The following is a 27,342-nucleotide window of genomic DNA, read 5'->3' as shown; positions in this document are numbered from 1 at the left end:
ATATCGTCGGAAGAATGAGTGACCGTCTCTGCTTCACACAAACAAGCTCAAGCCTGGAACTGACGTACACCTGTAAAATAGGAGTGGGTTAAGCCCACGAACAAGTTCTATCCTACTGCAATCCAAGCAGAGACCCTATACGCATGTACATACTAAATAGTTCAACAATAGCTAATAGTCCGTACATAAATATATATCCACACTACTGGACCCTCGCTAGACTATGAAGAGGGTCTCAACCTGAATAGAAGGCATCACACAAATCGCACCTGAGTGGGCATGAGTACCTAGGCCTAAACAGGGTATACCTCAATCCCCACAGACAGCTACACATCCAACTGCATATACGCATCCTAACCGTTGACTCTGAGACTCACGTTCATGTCACGGTAACATAAAAATATATTTAAACTCCAATTCCATCCATCCACAAGAAATCCATTAAGTCGTTTGGCGTAGTCAACCGCACCGACCTACATACATATAAGGAGGATTTATTTAATAACCCGTACCCTCATTCCAAATAGGTAGAACTTAGCAACTTGTGCTGTCCAAACCTAGTATGTCACCGTCCCATACCGGTACATACAATCCCATCCGTCTAATAGTTGATAAAGCATATACAAGTACATAATAATATCAACGAGTCCATATCAAGCATATCAGAATGTATTAACAACCGTTCTTGAACAGTCCCAACAAATTGATTAACATTGGAAACATAAATATCAATATTAATTACTCCATTCCACACATTTAAATAATTTATTAATGCCAAAACCAATAATTCCAACCTAACCATGTTAGAATAGATTAACCATCATGCTTTAACAAATCCAAGCATTGATTAAGTACTAACAGTGTCAAAACCCACAGTTCCAAACTAAGCACATTCAAGTATACTAGAAAAACATGCTTAATTAATCCAACAATAAGCCAGTACCTGATCACCCACAGGATTGTGTCTGTAAATATAAGTTTATTCCCGGTATCCATAATTAACAGAGCCTAAACAAATGTTATAATATTTATTTCCATGGCATGAATAATAAATCTAGACAATTTATCATACTGTTAAGTTCCTATCCAACAAAATTGATGAGTTAAATGTTAAGTTTAATCATCAATTAATCTTTAGCAAAAATACAGATTTCTTGTATGTATGTATATTCTAAGAATTTGCAATTAGCAGTGCACAAACTCTCACAGGAAATTTTCCATTATAATCTAGAAGTTAGAAACTCCAAATCCACACAAGTCTACAAGACATTCGTAATTAACTCCATGTAATCCTAATGATTAATGCTTTGTGTCCAATTCTATGTTAATCTGATATTTGAATATTTATGTTTACTCTGGACCACTCCTAAACCATCCATTACAGTATTCATTCTCCACTAAAACATAGGAAAACAATCACTATGAAGCTTAATCACTGAAAAGTGGAAAAACAAACAACAGAACCAAAAACCATGTTGAAAACAACCTGGAGCCGGCTCCAGAATATTGGAGCCACCTCCAATGGCCTTGGAGCTGGCTCCTAGACCATTGGAGCCGCTTCCCATGCAAGGAGAGCCGGCTCCAATCCAATAGGAGCCGATTCTCTGCCTCCTCTTCTTCGTGTTCTCCTCTCCAGTCGTCGTTTACGCCTCCGACACTTCACAGTATAGGTTTTCAGAGAGTTTAACTTAATCCTAGAAGATTCTAACCCTTAATTCAGTCCTTATTATGCTACTAATATGGATTAAACCAAGCACAATGCAAGATCAATTCCAAGCTTTAACAGTTTATCAAACCAAACCTAGGACTAACAGTTTGCGTCCTAGTAACAGATAGCCTATCTATTTTTGTTTTAAAATCATATAATAAACCTGGAACCAATTTAATATGCAAAGAACACGAGTATAAGGGAGAGAGTAAGGTTAGAACTTGCCTTTGAGATCTTTGTTCAAAATCTCTACGCCGTCTCTAAAGCTTTCCGACGATTCCCACTGCAAAACTACTCTGTTGCTTCTCTATCTCTAGAGACGTGAATAGGGTTTTGTTTGTTTTCTAAAACCCTATACTAACATCTCACATATATTTATAAGGTTTTACTAAACCCTAGATTAATTCCAACCCTCCCAAAAATCCTCACCGACCCAAAGAAACCTAATAAAACCTACGTCGGCAACAACTGACTTTTAAAACAAAACCCTATTTAAAAATACAATTAAATTAAAATAATTACCACTTAAATTAAATTAATCAAACCATTTTATTAAATTAGATTAAATCACCTAAACAAAACCCTATTTAAAAATACAATTAAATTAAAATAATTACCACTTAAATTAAATTAATCAAACCATTTTATTAAATTAGATTAAATCACCTAAACAGTTAAATTAAATCAATTAAAGCATTTAATCCTAATTAAAATAACTAATTTAACCCACTTAAAGGAAAACTACAATTAAATCTATTAAATAACTAATTTAACCCACTCAAAGGAAAACTACAATTAAATCTATTAAATAACTAAATGCAATTAAATCACAGCAATGAAAAATTAAATTAAAATAAGACATACACATAAAACAAAATAAACTCACATTGAAATATAAACAAATTTTCAATTAAAACAAATCAATTCATAGTTAAATAAATAAAAATATAATGTAAACAATAAAATAAATTCCAAACCTATCCTTTTAAATTAGGGGTATTACAGCTTCCACCCTTCCTCTCTGAATTAAACTTTCTTCCCTTTGATAAAAAGTCATAGTGCCTTTGCGTTTTGTGTTTGTCTTGACTACACGCATCTTTCCCCCTTATTAGAACCCCTTTTTAGCCAATTTTTGAGTTCAGGATTGAGGTCAAGTTAGGATTTAGGCAGGTCCTCTTTGGAGTTTAATGTTCACGGCGTTGTCTCCGACAAAACCCGAAAGTATTGTCGGATTTGGAGCCGTTTCATTTTGGTGGCTTTTGAGATTTACATCTCAAATTGAGGTAGGGGATGTTTTAGGATTATGTATGTGTTGTATTGAGTGTTTTTCATGATTATATAATTTGTTTGCATACCTTGTATCAAATCTAGAAAATTAGTAATATTTATTTCTTTATATAAAATTTAATTTACAATGATGTATATAGCTTAGAATTGAATTGTGGCATGATGGTAAATTAGGCCTTAATATGTTTGTTAACATATATTAAATTGGGATTAATTGAATGAGAATTACATTTTTTATTTAATAATTATCTATGGTAAAAGTTTAATTCTCATGGACGTACCTTGCATGAAATTAACTTATGATATGCTTTTAAATTAAGTCTTGGCATGTTCTTTAACATACTTTAATTTTAGAGCATTTTGATGAGTATGAAATTCTAGAGATTTTAATTAAAAGGATTAATTAAAATCTCTTTAAAGGTTCCATTTGCTTAATAAAGTTTTTAATTTGATAATTGTGATGATTAGGACTTGTATACTAGCGTATATTAATTTGGGACCATTTGATATTGTTTTAGAAATTAGGGATTTGATTATCATGATTTAATTAAATTCTATTTTTTTTTATTTCAATGGCCTAATTAAGTTTTTGAGTTGATATATGTAATGATTAAGTTATGTGGTATAACATGTGTTAATTAAGGACCATTTGGTTGAGAATTGAAACTTAGATAAATTAATTAGGTTATGTAATTAATTTCCATTTCTATTGCGTTAATGATTTAATCATGTGTTTGACATTGATTGTATATTTAAATCATGATTTTAGACTTGTACTAGATTCTTCAATTTATGTTTCAATATTAAATTATAATGTTATAGCGTGTAATGAATTGCACACTGAAGATTCGACATGTGATGTTATTATAGCGCGTAACGAATCGCGCTCTAAGGATTCGACATTTGTCATCTTATAGTAGTTGTGGATTTAGAGCATGAGCTATGTGGTTATAACCTACTTGTGCATGGAATGTAGTTTTATGCTTTATATATATTTCGTATATAAGTTGTTACTTATTTATTTTGGAGTCACTTGGGACATTATTACAGAGACATGGCGAGAGTTTGGCTCTAGTGCGGGAGGTATGAGTTCTCCCCATTTATAGTACGCACTTAGGGTGATATTCTCAGCGGGATAATGCCCGGAATAACCGTTTAGGTCTTGGCTTTATCCAAGATTTGATGTCCAAGTCTCCCACTCTTGTTTTCCCATTCAATTCCAAGTTGACAACCAATGTTTAATTGTGACTTGTGGTTTTGGTTATTGGTGATTTAATGTTGTTAAGTACATTACGCATTATGATTTTTAATGAATCATTGCAGGTTTTGATATTGTTAAGTATATTCAGGCATTATGATTTCTAATGAATCATTGCAGGTTTTGATGTTGTTAAGTACATCCAGGCATTATGATTTCTAATGAATCATTGCAAGTTTTGATGTTCTTAAGTACATCTATGCTAAATGTTCAAATGTAGCTTAGGAATGACCCTATAGATTCATTTGGAACATAGATTTTAGGTGGCATAACCCACTATAGTTGTTTTCATGTTTTAAATTTTAAATTGATAACTTTGAGATTCTATATCTTGTTGCTTATTGTAGCATGCACTTATGTTTTCTGAAATTACATGTATGATGTGATTTATGTTAGAAATGATCTAAGGTAGCTTATGATGCTCCCTGAGTCTCACCTTTGACATAGACGTTAGGTGGCATGAGCCTCTTTAACATGTTTCACCTTAAGGTGATATTATTGTAAAATGTTAGGTCGATGCATGCTCATTTCCTATGAGTAGCTTTGTGTTACTCACCCACGTAGTGGGAACATTTTTCAGGTACAGGAATCAAGGTTGAGATTCTCGTTATGCTTGGATGATTTGTTGACTTGAAGGTTCCATTCTTGTAAAGGTTGGCTTGAAAAGCCATTTGTAGCCTTATTTGTCAAACGTGTATATTTGATTCTAAACTTGTAATATGTGCCTAAGCACACTTTTCGATTCTCATTTTATGTATATGATATGTGGCCAATGGCCAAATCATATTTGAAATTCATGTATATTCATAAATGTTGAAAACTTGCCTTTAATGAGAATATATGTGAAATTAGGGTTTTAGTATGACATTTCTAGTTCATTTTTGCCTTTTTGGCCAGGGGGGTCAAATTTTATATCGGCGATATTGTTAAACCGTGGACCACTGTAGCACGTCCTAATGGGTAAGTTACGTTTGTGTGCATGATCGTTTTCAAGAAAAACCTCATCCTTGGTGATTTGAGCCTCCTATGGACTCATTTTACATTTTTATTGCATAATCTGATTTTAGGACATTTTGGTGTTTTCCTTCAAGAAATAAATTCCGGTTTACACATGGTCACTTAGAAAATGTGATTTTAGGGGGGGGTTCTGCTTTGTATTTTTCCAGAAAATGTCGTCTTGGTACTCAAAATCCCTCGTGAAGTTCAGCTTTCAGTTTTTCATTTTAGCAGCTTTTTAACCCTCTTGATCTGATTTCTTGGAGGGGGATTTCGGCCATGTCACAGTGTTTTTTTTTTTTTTTTTTTTTTTTTTTTTCATCTTCTGCTACGTTTCTGGGTAGAAAATTTGATTTCGGGAGGGGTTTCTTTTTCGTGTTTTTCTAGAAAAATTCGTTTGGTAACCCGTTTTTGATCTCAGATGTGGACAATCACTGTAGCAGCTTTTTGCCCTCTGTCTAGTTCTTATCTAGGGGCATTTTGGAGACTTTTTAGTGAATTTTTTTTCGTTTCATCTCACGTAGTCGGGTAGAAAACTTGATTTTATGAGGGCTTTCTTCTAAGTATTTTTCCAGAAAAATTCGTTTTGGACCTCGTTTCGGCTCTCAGTTCTGGCTAAATTTTTTTCTTTCCTAACATGTCATGGTAGATGTCATGGTGCTTGTCAGTGTGCTCTTCTCGATGTCGTGACGTCAACTTTTGTTTCACTTGTTCTCCTTCGTCCGGACTCCAAATCGAGTAAAAAAAATTTTGAACTTGACTAATTTTTTGCTGTCTTTCCAACAGTGTGCTCGGTTGCACCCAGATCTTCTTAGATAATTACCAGTTGACCCTTTTTACCTTAAGTGCTCGTTTTTCTTCGTTATGTCGTTTCTCCTTCGTCCGGACTCTGAATCATGCAATTCTTGAGTCCATCTTGAATAATTTTTCATTGTCTTCCCAGCGGTGTGCTCGGTGGCACTTGAGTTCATTTTTTTAAAAAATTACCATTTTACCTCTAGGGGCTTATTTGTCATATTTTTTATCTTTTGCTTCCACATCAGTTCTCATTGAGTTCCACGACCTCATAAAAGGTCACTTTGACTTCTTAGAGTCTTGTTTTCTATTTTCGCTTCCGCATTTGGATCCGTTATTAGGTCAATCTTCGATTCATCACAGGACGCATTGGCTTAAAAAACCAAGGTCGTCACAGGTGGTATCAGAGCTCCTAGGTTTGAATACCTTGGACGACGGGTTTTGGGTGCATATCATGTTTTTGTTGCTATGTTATATGTGTGTATATGCCAATTGTTAACATGTTTTGGTATTATAACATGTTTATGTGTTTCTTGATAACACGTTTGGTATTATGACATATCTCTATGCTTATATGCTTATGTGTTTAAAAGTATCCTTGTTTGACATGTATGCTTATTTGCTTAAGTGCTTAATTGTTTAAACAGTTTTCTTTGATTGCTTTAGCATGACCGTATGTTGCATGCCTTGTCTTGCCTCGTGTTTCGTGCATTCATAGTGTGAGTTGCATTCGATCATAATAACTCTTGTTATTATAGATCTCATTTTCTTTTCACGCATATAGCGTTACAGTCTTGACTCACGGAGAGTCTTCTTGTTAAGGCTCAGGTAAGCGTAGAGTTGCAGTCTCTGTCTAGCGAGATGAAACATAGGCCACAGAGGCACCATTTTGTCTCATTTTCTTTTGCCTTTTTGTGATGTAGTCATGGTAGTGTTAGAGGTGTTAGTGTCATCTCTTAGGACGTCGTCGTGGTCTTGACATCATTGAGATCTTTGTTTCTAGCGTCATGGGACGATGAGTCAGGACTGACTCGAATCCTTCCTTAGGGAGTTAGGAAGTTTCCCTGTGAGCCTCAGGGCAAGGTTCTCGTGTTTTGTCATCTTAGGGCGATGGTTTCGGGATTTAGATAGGTGTGTTGATCTAGAATCCTTCTTGTGTTGCCTTGGTTAGCTCTTACAGACAACTGTTGGGATGTGAGTGGTTCCATGTAATTAATTACACTGACATAATTAATTGCTCTCCCTGGTCCTTGGAGACTTAGGGCATTACATTAGGGTTCTGGTAAAATCCTGTAGAGTTCCTATAGAACTCGTTGGCATCTTGGTTTGGGGGATGGTTCCTTTCCTTGTAATGAGGATTAGACTCATCCAAGTTTTGTGTTGCATTTCTGCATGGTGTCTTTTGAGAGGCATTCCATTCATTTCTTTTGATTTTACGAACTTGCCATTTGTATGATCACTTTTACATGTTTATGAGCTCCACTGTTTTCGCGCATACCTTAGAAACATGTTTAGGATTTATGACTATGTGGTAGTCCGTGTGCGGATGTATATGATACGTTGCTTATACTGTATCTACTTACCATGTTTGTGCCATTGGTGTTGTATAGTGTTATTTAACCTCTATGTGGTAGGTGGTTTATTTGGTTTACCTTATGTGTACTGTGCTTAGTACTATGATATTATTTGATTTATGCCATTTAAATTTTGCGAGCATATACTATGTGAGTATTTGGTTTATACTGTTTCATCTTTCCTGCACTTATGTAGGGGTTTTGTGACCTTGGATGTTGGGATTTTCATGAGTGAGCTACATAGTAGACTTGTGTTCTACATAGTAGACTTGTGTTTTGAGGTTTTAGTTGCCCATGATAGGGATTTTAACCCAATGTTTTGTCTTCTGTATGTAGCCTTACGGTAGGTCTACTTCAAATCTGTAGGGTTTTGGTTTTGTGGGTCCAATCCATTGGCTTAAGGGTATAGACTCGTCAGGCTGTGGATTTAGGACTGGTATTGTTGTTGTTGCATTTTCAAATGTGGGGTCATTAGTTACGCTAGCGTTAGAGATTTAAGGCCTTAAGCGTAACGGTGCCAATGACATTGTTGTTAGAGTTTTGGGATTAGCTACCCCAACTCTTACAGATGCCTGGTTTTCGTAGTGCTTTTGGTAATGATCATTTCCGACATTGATGTCATTTGTATCAAAAAGTTTCTTTCTGAGTTGATTTGTTGTGGGCATGTTATGAACTAGTGCTTTATAGTGTCATGCTACCTTACTGACGAGTAAGTGTGGGTGGGTTTTGGTTATTATTCGTAATGCCATATCATTCTTAGCCATCTGTCATGATTTGACTTGTCGTTATCTTGGGGATTCTCTCGGTGATTGACCTTGAGTTGATATGCCGATTTGTTTGGGAAGTGTCACTCAGTTCTTGATTTTTGTGTCCCTTCGGATGACCTTCAGGCTTTTGGAGTTGTTCTTTAGCACCTTATGGTTTGTCCTTTGGTTTGATCTTGCTTTCATCTTGTTCGGTTCTCTTTTGTTTGTTCCTGATTTCGGGGACGAAATCCCTTTAAGGAGGGTAGGTTGTAATGACTCGGTCATTTTTTTCCTTTCCTTTTTTCTCAAATTTTATGGATAAATTTTTTTCGTTGTCTTTTCTATTCTATGTTTGGTTTCTCGTCACTTAGTGTCATCTCGAGTGCTTAGAAATGGTTTCTGAGACTCTTTCCCCTGGATTGACAACTTCCTTTAAGGACCGAGTCATTTCCACATTTTGGATACTATTCACTTTTCGTCCTTTTCCCTATTTTGTCTTTTCCCCATTTGTCACTTTGTTGGCATAACCTCACTTTTTGTGTTCGGAGTTGGTTTTTGACTTCATATATCTTCATTCTAAGTGGTTTCCACGAAATATGTATCTTTACTTTTGCAGTAAAGTACTCTGATTGCTCCCAGTGTCCATAGGAGCATGGATGCATAGTTTTTCAAAATTTTTCTCTTTTCTTGGGGTGTTTTACATAAATATCTTTTGAAGATATTTTATTTCAGGAATTTTTAAGAAAATATTTTTGGAAGATATTTTTATTCTGGGCCATTAGTGCAGTTTTCACTTTTTAGAGGATCCATTGTGCAATTAATGAAAGTTATTACTAAATGCCTTATTTTGAGCCTGAATCCTCATACGGGATTTATTTTCACTTTTTGTTGAGTCGCATATTCTTAGAATTCCCTTCTGGTTGTTTTTCTCCAATTTCAGGGTTTTTGGCACTAGTTGCCGCCGAACTTGTTCGGAGCATATCTCTTTACTCGGGACTCGGTTTTCTACGCCGTTTCTTTCGTTATTCATCTTTCTCATTTTGATTCTCTTTTGTTCACGGAGTTTTTCCTTTTGAGCGCGTCTGCTTATATTTCACTTTTCCAGACCCGACGAGGCCCTTTTGGGGCACTTTTAAGGTTTTACTATAAATAGGGGGTTATAAAATTAAAAAGTTATCTTCCCCTCTTTTAATGCATAACCAGAAGCTGCCATGGTAGCCCAAGGGGGGCTGCCACCCTTCTTCTCTCAATTAAACCTTCTTCCCTTTGTTAAAAAGTCATAGTGCATTTGCGTTTTGTGTTTGTCTTGACTACACGCATCTTTCCCCCTTATTATAACTCGTTTTTGGCCAAATTTTGATTTCGGGTTTGAGGTCAAGTTAGGATTTTGGTATGTCCTTTTTGGAGTTTAATATTCACGGCGTTGTCCCCGATAAAACCCCAAAGTATTGTCGTTTCATTTTGGTGGCTTTTAAGATTTCCATCTCAAATTGAGGTAGGGGATGTTTTAGGATTATGTATGTGTTATATTGAGTGTTTTCCATGATTATACAATTTGTTTGCATGCCTTGTATCAAATCTAGAAAATTAGTAATATTTATTTCTTTATATAAGATTTAATTTACAAGGATGTATATAGCTTAGAATTAAATTGTGGCATGATAGTAAATTAGGCCTTAATATGTTTGTTAACATATATTAAATTGGGATTAATTGAATAAGAATTGTATTTTTTATTTAATAATTATTTTTGGTAAAAGTTTAATTCTCATGGACATACCTTACATGAAATTAACTTATGATATGCTTTTAAATTAAGTCTTGGCATGTTCTTTAACATACTTTAATTTTAGAGTATTTGGATGAGTATGAAATTCTAAAGATTTTTAATAAAAGGATTAATTAAAATCTCTTTAAAGGTTCCATTGGCTTAATCAAGTTTTTGATTTGATAATTGTGATGACTAGGACTTGTATACTAGCGTATTTTAATTTGGGACTATTCAATGTTATTTTAGAAATTAAGGATTTGATTATAATGATTTAATTAAATTCCATTTTATTGTTTCAATGGCCTAATTAAGTTTTTGAATTGATATATGTAATGATCAAGTTATGTTATATAACATGTGTTAATTAGGGACCATTTGGTCGAGAATTGAAACTTAGATAAAATAATTAGGTTATGTAATTAATTTCCATTTCTATTGCGTTAATTATTTAATCATGTGTTTGACATTGATTGTATATTTAAATCATGATTTTGGATTTGTATTAGATTCTTCAGTTTATGTTTTCAATATTGAATTATATTGTTATAGCGTGTAACGAATCGCACACTGAAGATTCGACATGTGATATTATTATAGCGCGTAACGAATCGCGCTATGAAGATTCAACATTTGTTATCCTATAGTAGTTATGGATTTAGAGCATGAGCTGTGTGGTTACAACCTACTTGTGCATGGAATGTAGTTTCTTGCTTTATATATATTTCGTATATAAGTTATTAACTTATTTATTTTGGAGTCACTTAGGACATTGTTACAGAGAAATGGCTAGAGTTTGGCTCTAGTACGGGAGGTATGAGTTCTCCCCATTTATAGTGCGCACTTAAGGTGGTATTCCCAGCGGGTTAATGCCTGGAATAACCGTTTAGGTCTTGGCTTTATCCAAGATTTGATGTCCAAGTCTCCCACTCTTGTTTTCGGATTCAATTCCAAGTTGACAACCAATGTATAATTGTGACTTGTGGTTTTGGTTATTGGCAATTTAATATTGTTAAGTATATTACGCATTATGATTTTTAATGAATCATTGCAGGTTTTGATGTTATTAAGTACATTCAGGCATTATGATTTCTAATGAATCATTACACGTTTTGATGTTGTTAAGTACATCTATGTTAAATGTTCAAATGTAGCTTAGGAATGACCCTATAGATTCATTTGGAACATAGACTTTAGGTGGCATGACCCACTATAGTTGTTTTTATGTTTTAGATTTCAAGTTGATAACTTTGAGAATCTATATCTTGTTGCTTAGTGTAGCATGCACTTATGTTTTCTAGAATTGCATGTATGATGTAATTTATGCTAGAAATGATCTAAGGTAGCTTAGAATGCTCCCTGAGTCTCACCTTTAACATAGACGTTAGGTGGCATGAGCTTCTTTAGTATGTTTCACCTTAAGGTGATATTATTGTAAAACGTTAGGTCGATGCGTGCTCATTTCCTACGAGTAGCTTTATGTTACTCACCCACATAGTGGGGACATTTTTCAGGTACAGGAATCAAGGTTGAGATTCTCGTTATGCTTGGATGATTTGTGGACTTGAAGGTTCCATTCTTGTAAAGGTTGGCTTGAAAAGCCATTTGTAACCTTATTTGTCAAATGTGTATATTTGATTCTAAACTTATAATGTGTGCCTAAGCACACTTTTTTATTCTCATTTTATATATATGATATGAGGCCAAGGGCCAAACCATATTTAAAATTCATGTATATTCATTAATGTTGAAATCTTGCCTTTAATGAAAATATATGAGAAATTAGTGTTTTAGCATGACATTTTTGCACCGGAGTGTGCATCGGGTATGAAATTCATTATTTAGCATTCATTTAATATGTATGAGGTGTGGCCAAGGGCCAATCACCATTTTGTTTTCATTTTTGCATTTTAATTTCATACTTTGCATTTTGAGCTAAAATAGTAAAATCCAAGCCTTTAATGGTTCATTTCCAAATCGGGTGATGCAAAGTGTGCACGAGCACATTCATTAGGACCTACTTAATATGCATGAAGTGTGGCCAAGGGCCAAACGGTAATTTGAAATCATTTGTTAATTTTAGTTTTCAAATTTTTCATTTCTAGTTCATTTTTGCCTTTTTGGCCGTGGGGTTGTCGAATTTTGCATCGGCGATATTTTCAAGCCGTAAATCATTGTAACACGTCCTAATGGGTAAGTTACATTTACGTGCATGATCATTTTCAAAAAAAACCTAATCCTTGGTGATTTGAGCCTCCTATGGACTCATTTTACATTTTTATTGCATAATCTGATTTTAGGGCATTTTGGGGTTTCCTTCGAGAAATAAATTTCCAGTCTTCACATGGTTACTTAGAAAACGTGATTTTAGGGGGGGTTTTTGCTTTGTGTTTTTCCAAAAAATGTCGTCTTGGTACTGTAAATCTCTCGTGAAGTTCAGCTTTCAGTTTTGCATTTTAACAACCCTCTTGATCTGATTTCTTGGAGGGGCATTTCAGCCATTTCACAGTATTTTTTTTTTCATTTTCTCCAATGCGTCTGGGTAGAAAATTTGATTTTGGGAGGGGTTTCTTTTTCGTATTTTTCCAGAAAAATTCATTTGGTAGCCCGTTTTTGATCTCAGATGTGGACAGTCACTATAGCAGCTTTTTGCCCTCATGTCCAGTTCTGATCTAGGGGCATTTTGGAGATTTTTCAATGAGCTTTTTTCGTTTCCTTCCCCTTTATCGGGTAGAAAACTCGATTTTAGGGGGGTTTCTTTTTTGTGTTTTTCCAGAAAAATTCGTTTCAGACCTCATTTTGGCTCTCAGTTCTGGCTGAATTTTTCTCTTTCCTAGCATGTCATAGTGCATGTCATAGTGCTTGTCGGTGTGCTCGTGGGGTGCTCGTCTCGACGTCGTGACTTCAACTTTTGTTTTCGCTCGTTCTCCTTCGTCCGGACATCAAATCGAGTGAACTTTTTTTTGAACTTGACTAATTTTTTGCTCTATTTCCAACAGTTGCTTGGTTACACCTTGATCTTCCTGGATAATTACTAATTTACCCTTTTTGCCTTAAGTGCTCGTTTTTCTTCGTCATATCGTTTCTCCTTCGTCCGGACTCCGAATCATGCAATTCTTGAGTCCATCTTGGTTAATTTTTTGTTGTATTCCCAGTGGTGTGCTCGGTGGCACCCGAGTTCTTTTTTTAAAAAATTACCATTTTGCCCCTGGGGGCTTATTTGTCATATTTTTGATCTTTTGCTTCCACATCAGTTCTCATTGAGTTCCATGACCTCATGGAAGGTCACTTTGACTTTTTAGAGTCTTGTTTTCTATTTTTGCTTCCTCATTCGGATCTGTTGTTGGGTCAATCTTTGGTTCATCGCAGGACGCATTGGCTTGAAAAACTAGGGCCGTCACATAAATTATAATTTGTTTCTAGGGTTTTGTCACAAAATTGCCAAAGGGGGGGGGGGATTGTGAGATATATATTTTGTAATTGACTAATATCATTGTCAAAACAAGTCCGATCGAGTTGTACTTCTGAGTTTGAAATTCAAGTTCGAGATCAGTTGTAGCGGAATTGAAGAGTTATTCGTGTTCTATAGCTTGAAGTTTATGAAAAGGTAAGAACAACACCTTTGGAAGATGAGTTAAAATGTTAGGACACTTGTAAACATCTATGGTTTTCAAAACTATACGTTACTGAAATTTTTCTCAGTTTTTAAACTTAAGTTCAAGTCTAGCCAACTTAAATCAGTTCAAGGCAGCTATATAAACATATTTTCTCATCTAAGTTTAAGTGACTTTTTGCATTAAAATTCTGAGTTCCATTAAAAGCCTTTTTGTGAGATTTTTAAGAGCATACACAATATATACACACGAGTGAATTTAGGGTGTTGCTCAAATCCTGATCATGTTTGAGTCTATTGAAGAATGCATCTACAACGATAAGTGAAAGCATATCTTATTTCTTCTACATCAAATTCAGATTTAATAAGAAGAATTTCATATCACATTTTGAAGGGATCAAGGCGCTTGCGTAGTGTCATTAATCTACCAGCAATCCTTCTACAAGGTTCGAGGCATAAGTCTGAAGTCAAGAGCTGTTGGACGGGAAGTCACAAAGTCAAGAATGTTTAGCGGATTGAGTCTTGGTATAGGGAAGGGGTTTAAGTCTAAATTAAAGTTCGGTATACTTTACTTCCTACATAATGGATCTTTTTACGCTTGGGATAGCGCACAAAATCTCGAGATTTTTCAATTGGTTTTCTCCCTAAAATCCGGTGTTACTCTAAACCTTACTCGCTTTTAATTTGCATGTTTTTGTTTTATTAACCGGTAATTTTAGTAAAATAAATTGAATAGAGAAACACGTGATTAAATCCTCTCTATAAATAAAAACTCAAACTTTCAACAATTTATTTCGCTGCACAACTCACAACAAGATCACAACAAAGATGCTATAGGAATATATTCTTGGATTGCAAAGGAGCTAACCACAATTGTTGTTGATTTGCACAAAGTAATTGTTGTCGTGTTTGAATCCATCTCCTTACACTTGGCCTCTCAAGATTTATAGCATTGCACAAGCCTTCTTAATCGCAAGATCGAAGTAGGGGCTAGCACAAAGCACAAGCCTTCCTAATTACAAGATGAATAGACTTACTTATGCACATGACATGAAAATTATTTTTGTTTTGAACTTCTGACCTCATGGTCATTGGAGATCAATCTTAGTGTTTTTTTATTTCGAACAAGGGACATTCAAGTCATTATAACAATGACTAGACTTTACCCAAGGCCCGCTAATAAGACAGAAATTACACTTCAATTCCGGAGAATCAAAACATATGGGAGGATTAATGAATTGTATGATATTTATCAATTTTTATCACATGGCTCGTTTTGGTAGTACAAAGTACAAACCATTATTATTAAGTAGCATAGCTCATGTTGGTAGTACAAAGTACAAAACATAAGTTTTGAGGGAATGTACTGCATGCTTAATAGTACATATGATCATCTAAGTGACATTTATTTTTTATTTTTAACAGGGTGTTGTGAGCTTGTCAAGTGTCTATTTAAAGAGATGATTAATTGGTATGGGGATAGAAATCTCAATTTTTTTCCCTTGTTTATTGATGATATACAAATAGCAGTAACTCCTCCTTCTAAGTCATGAATGAAGTCTTGTTGAGACAAAGGACCGTGCTCGTTCCGTTGATTACTGTAAGTATATATGAACAAACCAAAATGCAAGCACTAAGTTTTCTACTTAATTTGTTGCTCTGTTTTTAGCTCATTTTCTGCCTTTGTTGTTTTCACAGTTGGGGACTATTTTAATTTTTATTTAGGATTACCTCAATTTTGGACAAGTATATTAAATTTTTTTTTTTTTTCTAATTTTTAATTGCTAGGGGTAGATATGTAAATGACCACTTCGGCAAGAAATAATGAACACGGGTGGAGTTGTTGGTGATGTTTATCACTTTATGAATTGATAGCACTGGGGCATCTAGCACATAGGAGTAGTAGATCCAAATTCCTATATACAATCACTCAAAAACAATCAAATTTGGTGCTAACAGGTTTAAAATCAGATCTTTATAGACTAAAACAATATAGTAAATAATGTACCTCACTTAGGGTTAAAAGATTTCAAACTATATTGCTTAACAATATGGAAAGAGGATTTGTCTAACGAAAGTGAAAGAGTGTTTTGTCTAAAGAATTGAATCTTTATAGATTAAAAATAATTCAGTAAATGATGGGCCTCACTTGAAAATAAAAGATAAAGTCTGTGGCATAAGAATAAAATAAAAATTCATGTCTCTTTCATTAGTACAAAATGAAAATTAAAATAAAAGATTATAATATCAAATATTTCAACTTTCCCATTGTATGTGACCTCTTTTTTTTCTTTTTTTCTTTTTGGTTTTCTATTCAATGTCTCTTTGTGTATAAGTTTTTTTATACATGTGCTACTAATGATATGAGCTTGGCGTGCCAAGAACTTAATAAACTTATCCTTTTTTCAATGTGACAAATTTAGGGACAATGCTTTGGGTGGGCCTCACAAAACATTACTCTTAGTTGGTCGGTCGGTCGGCCGGCCCACAATGACTAGCATTTCTCATTTTTTGTCTATAATTTATTTATTTATTCTTCTTTTTCTTTTCTTTTTTTGAAGGGGTGAATTAAATTTAAAAAAATAACATTACAATATTACAAAATTCTTTTAATTGTCTTAGACCTCTTAATATTTCCGGTCATGAGCTCTGGGTCATAAAACATAGTTTGGAGAAAAAACTACGTCTTATTCACTAGTTCCTTGGGAGAGTATATTTATTTATTTATTTTTTATTATTATTTTAAAAAAAAATTAAAGCAAACACATGAAATCCATGTTCAACTCAGAAAGGAAACAAAAAAAAATAAAAATTAAAAATTAAAAAACACAGAGAACCGGATCCAATGTCCATCAACTACGGGAGGGTCACGTCTTGGAATATATAAGCATATTTTTTATGGGGTAAACTGACATTATTGAAAGTTGTTATATTTTAATATTGGGCCCTAAACCCTAATTTATTTAAATATTGAAAGTTGTTCAAGTGTCTTGAGCTTATTTGAGTGCTGTTAGTATAAATTTATTAACGTTTTTATTCTTTTTATTTTTTAAGTCGTCAAATAAAATGAACCATCTTTGGAATTTCTTTACACCTATTACTACTTATCTTCTTTTTTTTTTTTTTAGCTATTGCACCTGTTGAAGCAGCTATTGAATCAGCTTTTGTTTTGTCAATTTTTTGGCAAAAATTCTGGTATGTAAATTTTAGTGGCACCCAAATTCTTAGTTTATTATTATTATTATCATCATCATCATAAACTATAAAATTAAATAAAATTAAAATTTCCTGTATAAAAAATGTGTATAGTACACATTACTATTTTATTTGTGTATAAAATTCATAACATTTAAAAATATGTACAAAGTGTCCCTTTAAAAGTCAATTTTGACAACGACCAAAAGTCCGGCACCGGGATCTGACCCACACTACCCTGGAGGAAGTGACGGTTGAGATCGTCTCACTTGATGCACTCACCATTCGGTGTTATGGTAGCTATAGACGTGGGGTTACTGGTTCGGTTGAGATCGTCTCTCTTGATGCACTCACCATTCGGTGTTATGGTAGCTATAGACGCGGGGTTAACGGGTTGGCTGTGAAGCCTGTGATCTATAAAATTTGATGGTGATCTAGGTAGTGGAGCAGTGTGTGTGTACATGTTCAATGGTTAGGGGCAGGGCGGGGCGGGTCCTGTCCTCAACTTTAGTGGGTGGGAGGGCTAAATTGGTCCATTAAATTTATTATGAAGGTGACAAACGTAATTCAATGATTTAAATAAATTACTGATTTACAAGTCAAATGACAACAATGTCATTTTAATTTGTCGAATAGGTGTCTTTATTAACTTTATTAAATTTGGGAGAGTGTTATTGTTCAAAAATGAGTTAATTTGAATATTGTTATAATTATGACAAATTTCATAGGGTGTGAGTGTAATTTATCTTTTACAACCTGATATAGAAATAGGAGGAATAAATATACAAGGACTATTACCGTGGATACAAAAGTCTTCTCACTCTCAAAAGACGTGCAATTAAAGGGACCACACCCTCAAGTGGAGCAAACATTTAAATTTAGATACCTAAGCAACAATCGATATGATTTTATACTTAATCGTTGCTATATGATTTTATGCTTGGTTGTTATTTAAATGCTTAAATTTAGATGTTTGGTCCACTTGAACATGTGGTCCCATTGGCCACTCCTTTCGAGATTGAGAAGACTTTGTTATAAATTAAAATTCTATTTTTATAACAAAAAGTATTCACATTTGAATGAGATCTCTAAAAGTCTTTAAAAATTTTACATTAAAGTTACTGAAATCCAAATCACCATTTTTTATTTTTTACTTTTCGCGGATTTGATGCTGAGTCAAGGATATAATATGATTTTTTAAGCCAATTTTTATATTAATTTCCTGTAGAATTCGAATGGGTTAAAATTGTCGGTGGTCGACAACCAACAACAATTCAAATTCATTTGCTCTTACTTGTGTGGAATGAATGAATGCGTGTGTACATCAACCGTTCAGAAGCAAGAGAAATGAAACGTACCTAACATTCCATTGTATTATTGGAAAAATTAGGCATGCCCTAAATCTGTCAGGTGCCTAATATTGAAATCTGGTACTTAGTGGACACTCACATTCATTGCACTTTGATTTGCAGTGGAATCGAATTCATGACATGAATTCATCTTTGGTCTAAACGTTTTTAGGCCATCAATGTAAAACACAATCATGTCATTCCTTGCCCTACAATTATTACAAAATAAAGAAATAAAAAAAAATTCTTGAATCATAAAAGAACTTAGGGTTGTTTATATCACGTTATACGTGAGAAAGCAAACTCACTATAAGACACTGTCCAACCATAACATTGTTCAATTATTACCATAATTTATTTGGAGCATCTTCAATTTGATGTGTGGTTTAGTGTATCTTCAAAATGATAACCAATTACAACATAAACAATCAATTAAAGGGTATTTGAGTTAGCGGTACAAACGCCTTATCTTTGAGTTAGTGGACAGAAAAAGCATATATGTTTGCTTTACTATTTATCAAAGAAAAAAGCACATTAATTGATTTAATTTAAGTAAAAGTGCAAAAAATTCTCTAAACTATTTCAAATTTACAAAATTTATTGTTGCATGTCAGCCCTTCAATTTTCACAAAGTTGCATTGTGACCTTCTTGCGGTGACCGAATAGCAATTTTTGACAGCCAGATGATCAAAATTACCTATTTACCCTCACTTATTAATTTAATACCCTGTATAAAATTTATAAAATGTATGAAGTATAAAATACCAAGAATATATTTTTACTCTAGTAACAATAACAATAATAATAAAAATAATATGGGCTAATTTTAAAAAACTCCCACTATTTTTAAATTTTGATCATAAACCTCCAATTACCTATTTCAAAAAATCCCTTTCATTTTAAAAAATGATCGCATTATCCTAATATCCATACCGTTAACGGGACTGTGAAATGATAAAATTGACCGTACTATTTAAAGTTAGATTTAAAACTAAAAATTATTTTTTTGTAAAATTACAAAAATACCTTTGTCTTCTCTATCACCCCTCTCTCTCTCTCTCTCTCTCTCTCGAATTCTCACCCCTTTCTCTCTATTTTTAAAACAAACCCATCACCAGACCAAGTGATGGTTCTGTAACGACGTCACAAATATCCCTAACAAAGTAAACTTATATATATATATATATATATATGAATTAGAAGAGGGACTGATCGGCAAAGGAGATGGAGAGGAGGCGGGTGTGGCGCATTGGTAACTGGAGAGGATTCTGCCACCGTAGCTAGCTACATAGAAATCTGATGGTGGAGATGGAGGATGGTTTGAGGGCGTTGAGAGAAGGAGTGACCATGTTGATTGATTTAGGTTTGGTGTTGCGATTAGTGATAAATTAGGTTGAGTCTTCAAAGATTGTTGGTGCGAGCATGACGACCAAGGTCACTGTGTAGGGGCCATGAACGGTGGCAAGGCCGATTACAGGGCGGTCGCCGTCAACACGTTCAAGAAGTTCATTTCCTTGCTTGATTGGACCAGAACCGGTCACGCCCGTTTTCAAAGAGGTCGTGTTTCTCCTCCTCCTCCTAAGCAACAACACAAAGCCCTAGAATCTGAGCCGTTAATTCGTTCAAGCAACGATCAATCATCACACAGTGGAGGATAAACATGGTTCGATTTATAAGGTTTACTGTCCGACTCCGATTCAGCGCTTGCTGGCCTCCTCTACCTCACAACCATCACCGGCCAGTTGGTCAGAAACAAATCCGTCGAGAGAATTTGTTCATGTCGTCGCTTTAATTTTGTGGCAGCGTCGAGACCACGATTAATTTTGTGGCAGCGTCGTCGCTTGTATCCACGGCGAATTTGTCCATGTCGTCGTTTACCGGCGACTCCAATTTTGCGAAGTTGGAGTCCAACTCTTTTGAAAGTAGTGAAGCATCGCATTAGTCTGCGAAGTTGAACACATCGTCGTCGTTATTTTTAGGGTTTCAGATGAGTTAGTTTGATATCTATAGCAATATCCAATCTCCACCATATATATATATATATGTGTGTGTGTGATATATATATATATATATATATATATATATATTGTGCCTGAATTCAAAGGATGAAGGAAATTGTTTAGTGAAAAAACGACGTCATTGTTCATTTAGATTAGATAATGAAAAGGGTGAAATTATCATTAAAAAAAATGATTTTTAAGTTTTAATTTAACATTAAACAATGAGGGCAAATTTGATATTTCACAACTAATTTAACGGGTCGGTCACGAATTTAATAAATTGAAAGTTTATTATCAGAAGTTGAAAGTAACGGGAGATTTATGGAATTAGTCTTAATAATAATAGCAATAATTCTGAGATATTTCAAAAGTAATGGTAGAGTAGTAATTTTAAGATAGGAGTTTTTGGCACTTTTGGCCATTCAAGTGTCGTGGTACAGACAGAGTCCACAAAAAACTTAAAGGTTAGATGAAGTCCCATAAAAAGTTATATTCGGTAGGACAACTGAAGAAGCAGCCTTGCTCCCCATAGATTGCACTGTCCACCAGAGTGGAGCAGGTATGCATGTGCAACATGTAAAATAACTTTATGTACATATAATTTATATATACGCGCACAGCAAATGCTGTCTTGCATTATGCATATTAGTTGTTTATATATATATAAATATCTAAACAATATATATATTAAAAAGAATAAAATAGGCGGTGGAGGCTTGGAGCTAGCAGCCTAACAGGTCCTTGAATCTATTATTAAGAAAAGATAAAACAAATCAGAGCTCAAAAAAACCAGCGGAAGGAGAAACTAAAAAGTTGATGGACCCACACCTAAATAAAGAACTAGCTGTGAGAATGTTTTGTCGCCGGGAAGGTTGGTTGATTCAATCATAAATTCAATATCAGATTCGTTGGTACCATACCATTGTATTAAAAAACATATAGGACCATGGGAGTTAGGGTTTGGTGCACATGCGCAATATGTAAATTGAATAAAAATTCTTCACACATTTGATAATCACCGACTCTGATATTGATTTAATGATTAATTCTTCACACTTTTTAAAAAGCGTAACAATCTTATCTATTTTTTCCCAGGATTTTTCTTTTCTTCTTGACTTGTCATAATCTGTTTTGCTTTATTGATTGATTACAAGTGCCACTATCAAGAGTGAAGATGGGTAGGGCTGTCTGCAGAGTGGGTCAGAGTTAGTTTGAAAGATATGTTTACAGATAAATTGATAATTAATTATTTAAGTGGACAAAAATAAAGTTGATAACAACATTAAAAATGTTCCAATCAAGATGAGTGAGAATTAATTATATTTAGAACTTTCTACATAAAAAAATTTCCTTTATGGTCCTCTAATAAAGAGACGACAAATTTTTCTAGTTACCTCACTGAAATCATTAGCCAATTTTAAATAAGCGAGACTATAAAGTATTTATATAAAGTGTTGAGTGAAAGCAAAATTTATGTCTGCAATGAGAATAATTTTACCGTTACTCAAATATCTTTCAAAACTGTTTTTATTTTATATCTTTATTGTTAAATTTATTAAAAAAAAAAAAAAAATTTGCAATCATATTTGGTAACTAAAATCTAGAAGTAGAATATATATATATATATATATATATATGAAACATTGTACAACAAATTTAATTATCAAATAAAGCATATGGATCGTGTTTTCACTTTGATACACTCATGACTTAAGCATTTATAATGATTTCAAAGAACTGTTTTTTTAAAAAATAAATTGTTGCTACAGAACTGGTCGCGTTCCACACAACCGGTTGCATTCGATTGTTTTAAAATTTGCCTTTCTAATAATAACTCTATGCCTATGCCGAGCCGATTGCCCAATCAGCTAAGCGGAACCGATTGCACTGAGTGCAACCAATTGTGCTCTTATAGACCAAAAAGTTAATTTGAATTATTTTCCCGTTTGGTTTCTCTTTTTGGCTAGAGCCTGAAATCGAAAGCTGTTAGAAAAGTCGCAAAGGTAGAGAGCTTCAACAAATTGGGCCTTGGCAGAATGAAGGGGTGTTAGTCTGAGTCAAAGTTATACATAGATTATTTCGCTTAGAACAACGTAAAAATTCTCGAAGTTTTTCTAATTACTTTTTCTCGCTAAAATCCGATATCTTCCTAACTCTACTTTACTTATATATACTGTTGTCTGATTGCTTTAATTTAATAAATATCTCATCAAGCAACAATTTGGGATAAACCCTTCAAAAAAAAAAAAAAAAAAAAAAAAAAAAAAAAAAATTGGGATAAAACAAGCATGTGATGTAGATTTATCACAACTCACATATAATATTAATTAATTATTGATACCCCTTGTAGAAATTTGATACAAAGAAACACGTACTAAAAACATCCATGACATGAATCAACAATATTTGAACGAAAGCGTGCAACAAATTTGGACATACATATATATATATATAGACACACACACACATATGCATGTTATCCTTATTTTCCTTCTTTTTCAACCACAATGAAATTTAAGATCAATGAGTCAATTGTGAGAAACTCAACAAGGATTCAAGTGACGTGGGGGCCGTCTCATACTCGTTTTTCTGGTGGTCCCATTCTTCACAATTAGCACTGCATCCATACCCCAGCTAGCATGTCTTTCCAAGTGGCAGTGCATGAACCACACCCCTGCATCATTATAACAACATTTATCCATCATTATTTATATATACATACATATATATATATAAATTGACTAGTGGAGAGTAGCATCATCACGGTTGTGATATCCGTTACGGGTCATGGTGTAATGCACTAAAACGAAGTCAATTTACATTGTCATACGAATCATGTATTAGAGAATATGGTGAACGCAAATACGATAATTTGAAAATGTAGTTAGGTACCTGGATTATCAGCTATGAATCTGATGGCGGTCCATCCATTTCTAGGGACACCAACGGTATTCATTTCAGGTGGATCAACCAAATTATATCCTGCGGGGTCAGTCTCATTGTCGAAATTTCCAAACCCCATTCCCACTACATAAAAGCTATACCCATGCAGATGCATTGGATGATTCTCACCTACCCCCATCACATTAGTCCCCTGGAACACTATCTCCACACTCGTGTTATATTCCAAAACTTTCACCTTCGTGCCTGTGTCCGGCGTCGTGTAATTATCCGGCACAGAATCTGCCGTATAATTGAAAACATAAGGCGGCTCACTCGGAAAATCCGTGGTAAACACCCCTCCTATCTGTCGGTAGTAAGCTTGCAATATATCCATGGCCGGTTCCTGAAAACTAACATTGTTCAAACTCGACGCGAACCTGTTAGCACCGGTACATGTACTCTCGTTACATGGCAGTGTGTTCATAGAAATAGTTATAATGAGACGTTTGTGGATTGATTGTGGGACGTCTACTGGGTGGGCACTGCTGGCCAGAGCCTTGATTTGATTCGTAAAATTAGTTACAGCATCAATGTCTTCGAATTCCGGAAGGTCCGGGAATGGAAGCGTTGATGGAACTGTATAGTTGCCTTTGTATTGGAGTATGGCAGTGGTGGTGGTGTTGTCATAAGCTGTTTCTCCGTAGGCTCTCGATGCCATGTAATATTGGTTTGGGGTCTTATTTGCTTTGATCAGAATGTCCATGGTCTGTCCCGGAGTTATCATGATATAGTCTGTAACTATGGGTTTGACATAAGCTCCATCAATCCCAACAACAGTGAGGGTGTGATTCGCAAGCATCAAGAACATTTCCTCATTCAATATTGAATTCACCATGCGAAGAAGATAGGTCTTGCCGTACTCCACTATTATTTTGAATATCCCTGCAATGATTTTAAGCCAATAACAGTTGACAATGTAATTGATGTGTTGATGAGATAAATTAAATTAAGGATAAAGTGTAAAAAAAACATTCTTATTTTTTAATATATGAATATAAATCCTTGGTATTTGAAAATATGTATAAATTGTTTCCTAAAATCAGTTGAATGTCAAATTAATTAAATTAAGGATAAAGTGTAAAAAACATTCTTATGAATATAAATCCTTAATATTTGAAAATATGTATAAATAGTCTCCTAATATCATTTGAATGTCAAATTTGATTATTATTATTATTTTATATAATATGCATACCATCTGTTGAGCAATTGAATAGATCTTTGTATAGATTTCCAGGTAAGCCGTTGATGGTGAAAGCATCAGACTTATTAGGATCGCCTCCAGATGCAAGTGCTGATTCAATTACCTCCATCACATCTCCCTTGTACCAAGATGCTACATATATACAATAACAACCAACCAAATTAAGCCTTAAGATATATATATATATATATATATATATAATTTATTCATGTTATATATAAGATATCTCCTTACATAGAACAATGGGAATTTCTGCATGAGGGTTGGGAAATGGGTAAGTGGTTCCATGTTTAGGGTGAACAATGATGGGACCATGGACGGTGGCTCGAGTCCAGTCACTATGGGCATGCCACCACAGAGTTCCTTCCTCTGTTGAGAAAATGAGCTCATAACTGAAATTTGCTCCTGGTCTGATGGGGCACTGGGTCACAAAATTCGGACCATCCGACCATGGATTCCTTGGTTGCTTCACTCCATGCCTGCAATTTCACTCACCCAGACAACGACAAATTGTGTTACAGAAGGCGACCAGCCGGTTTGAACAACAATAAAATAAAATAAAATAATATAAAATATTCCAACTACCATAATTGGGACCCCAGCTTTACCAACAATTCAATGTTGCATCATTGGAATTTTAGCAAAATTCTAGGTGTTTGGTAAACATGCAAACATATGTACATTTCAAAGGGTGATTTTTCTTTAAAATCTTTTTATCATTATTGTTTTAGTAGAATTATGGTTTATTATTTGTTAACTAAGTTTTGCTCCTATTAAAACACATATACCCATTTTGCTCTTTTGGGGATTCGAATTCTCACCATTCATTTTAAGAGATAGAGGAGATACCACTAGATTATAAAGCTCTTAGTACGTAGTATTAATAACTCTTAACTTATCATATTTCATGGAATTAAGATCATCTTCGGTATACTAGATGGTCAAGTGCACACACGAATATGCATATCCTCTGTATGAGAAAATCTACAATACTCCAAAGTACTTATACTTGATACCTCTAACCAATAGACAGACATACAAACTTTCAATTTATTGTGTATTAAGAAAAATCGAGAGGTTTCATGTCTGTCCACTAGCTGGGTATCACATATACAATACCCTTAGTAACGATCCATTCTGCCTGTGGGGACCACAAGGCAAATTGGATTCCAAATATTCTTAATAATGATAGGTGAAGCTGGGATGAAAATGAAGTTTTATAGGTTAACATGGGATGAAAATAAAGTTCTCATTTCATTTTTTCCCAATAAATGTAAACATGCTTAGTCTTCAGAACTTCCTAGTAGATAAACAAGAAGGAGAAGAAGAAATGGATACATATTTCTTTCACTCTCCTGAAAGAGATATATATATTTATGATAAATTTCTAATGTATGTGAGTTTCATATATATATATATATATATATATATATATATATATTTGTTTTGTTACAGTAGAGATGAAAGAGGCTTGCAGCGGGCAATTTCACACACACACACACAGAGAGAAAGCCATATATACCAGTGCAGGGTGACATTGTAGGTCCCTTGATTTTGAACATTGACGATCAACCTCTGACCTTTCTGGACATGCAGGGGTGGTCCTGGAAATAGGCCATTTATAGTCAAGATCGACTTGGTGCTACACAACCGTGTGTAATTCGCTTCTTGAAGCTATAAATCAAACTCACATACATTATAAATTTATCATAAATTCCACAAAATAAAAGCACAAATATATGCAGGATATATATATATATATATATGAGGAAGCAAAACAAAAGCATGAGGATGTACGTTAGTCTTCGGATAGCTTAAATCATATATTATATGAAGAGTGCCCTTTTTGCCCACTTTTTAATGAAAAAAATGGTGTTTCGACCAGATCGGCTAGGCTTTCAGGCCTGGGTGATTTGATTGTTGGGTTTGGAATTCCACATCTGAAAGATTGTGGGATTAGTCTGATTAGATCAAGGTTGAAGAGTTATTTACGTAGATAGATCGTTTCCGAAGTAATGAACAAAATGAAAGCTAAAAAGAGTGTTTTCGCCTTCCGGTGAGTGAAAGAATCTGAGTTCAAAAGAGGAGATTCACTTTCTCCATCTTCGTCCATCTTCCTACAATAGGGTGGATCGTAGAAAAAGCGCGCTAAACTGGAAAACCGGAACCTGGAGATGGATGTTCAGTAGATAGGGAGTTGCCCTCATCTGAACAAGAAAGAAGAGGCTGCCCCATGAACTTAATTTGGGTACGATCCTGAACCCCCAGAAACAACTTAATTTGGGTACGTCATCGCTAGTTATGAACTTACACCGTTAAAAACAAAAAAACACTCACACTCACACAGTGAACAAAAAAGACCTAACATTAATATCTTAAATACTTACAACCCAGTCGATGGTAGTGATGTTCTTCTTTGCCATGCAAAGGAGAAACACATTGAACAGCAAAAACCCTAAAAGCTCCAACTTGAAGCTTCTCTGCATCAACTCCATCTAGCTTCTTAGTTGGAAGTAACTATGGGGATGAATATATATATATATAGTAATGAAAGTTATGGTTAATGGTTCATATGTTCATCCTTCAATAGGCCTTTTATAAGAGAGCTGATTTTCAATTTAATGATTAAATACTACTGTTACCATTTTTTACACGTTTCCATTATTTTTCTTTTTTCCCGCCAATTAATCATGCTGTTTACAAGGATATATGTCCTTTTTTTTTTTTTCAATTGGATATGTACGTCTTATAAAATAGTAATACAGTAAGTGGTAGAAGAAGAGAGAGAAAAAGCATGGTGCATTTTAACTTTTTGTTTGTTTGAACATGGTACGTGTTGCTGTCCATGAGACAGCACCAATGTATAGCTAGATTGGTGCTACTTAGAGCGTCACAAACAGCCAAAA

The 27,342-nt window shown here is 34.4% G+C and overlaps 1 protein-coding gene and 1 long non-coding RNA gene across 2 annotated transcripts; one reads left to right on the top strand and one right to left on the bottom strand.

The window, feature by feature from the left end:
- Positions 1–15,176: 15,176 nt before the first annotated feature.
- On the top strand, positions 15,177–24,561 carry LOC132303451 (uncharacterized). The gene is made up of 3 exons (XR_009481228.1): positions 15,177–15,345; positions 16,874–16,940; positions 24,462–24,561. It is a non-coding gene; the product is annotated as an uncharacterized LOC132303451 (long non-coding RNA).
- LOC132303449 (laccase-14-like) lies at positions 22,608–26,992 on the bottom strand. The gene is made up of 6 exons (XM_059800702.1): positions 26,824–26,992; positions 25,959–26,110; positions 24,671–24,915; positions 24,428–24,568; positions 23,182–24,114; positions 22,608–22,963 (listed from the first exon to the last, which is right to left on the bottom strand). The coding sequence occupies exons 1-6, from the start codon at positions 26,929–26,931 to the stop codon at positions 22,833–22,835; spliced, it is 1,710 nt and encodes a 569-aa protein (XP_059656685.1). The 5' UTR covers positions 26,932–26,992; the 3' UTR covers positions 22,608–22,832.
- Positions 26,993–27,342: the final 350 nt, after the last annotated feature.

This window comes from Cornus florida, unplaced genomic scaffold (assembly GCF_030987335.1).
Source record: "Cornus florida cultivar Cherokee Brave unplaced genomic scaffold, ASM3098733v1 CherokeeBrave_3.0.0_Hap2_Chr04, whole genome shotgun sequence".
NCBI classification, from domain to species: domain Eukaryota; kingdom Viridiplantae; phylum Streptophyta; class Magnoliopsida; order Cornales; family Cornaceae; genus Cornus; species Cornus florida.
The sequence above is the reverse complement of the archived record's forward strand: the minus strand, read 5'-3'. Positions and strand labels throughout refer to the sequence as shown.

Excerpts from the sequence above, each read along its gene's own strand:
- LOC132303449 (XM_059800702.1), bottom strand. The coding sequence starts at position 26,931 with ATGGAGTTGATGCAGAGAAGCTTCAAGTTGGAGCTTTTAGGGTTTTTG. Across the intron at positions 24,569-24,670 it reads AGAAATTCCCATTGTTCTAT|CATCTTGGTACAAGGGAGAT; the intron begins GTAAGGAGATAT and ends GTATATATGTAG. Across the intron at positions 22,964-23,181 it reads ATTCATAGCTGATAATCCAG|GGGTGTGGTTCATGCACTGC; the intron begins GTACCTAACTAC and ends ATAATGATGCAG.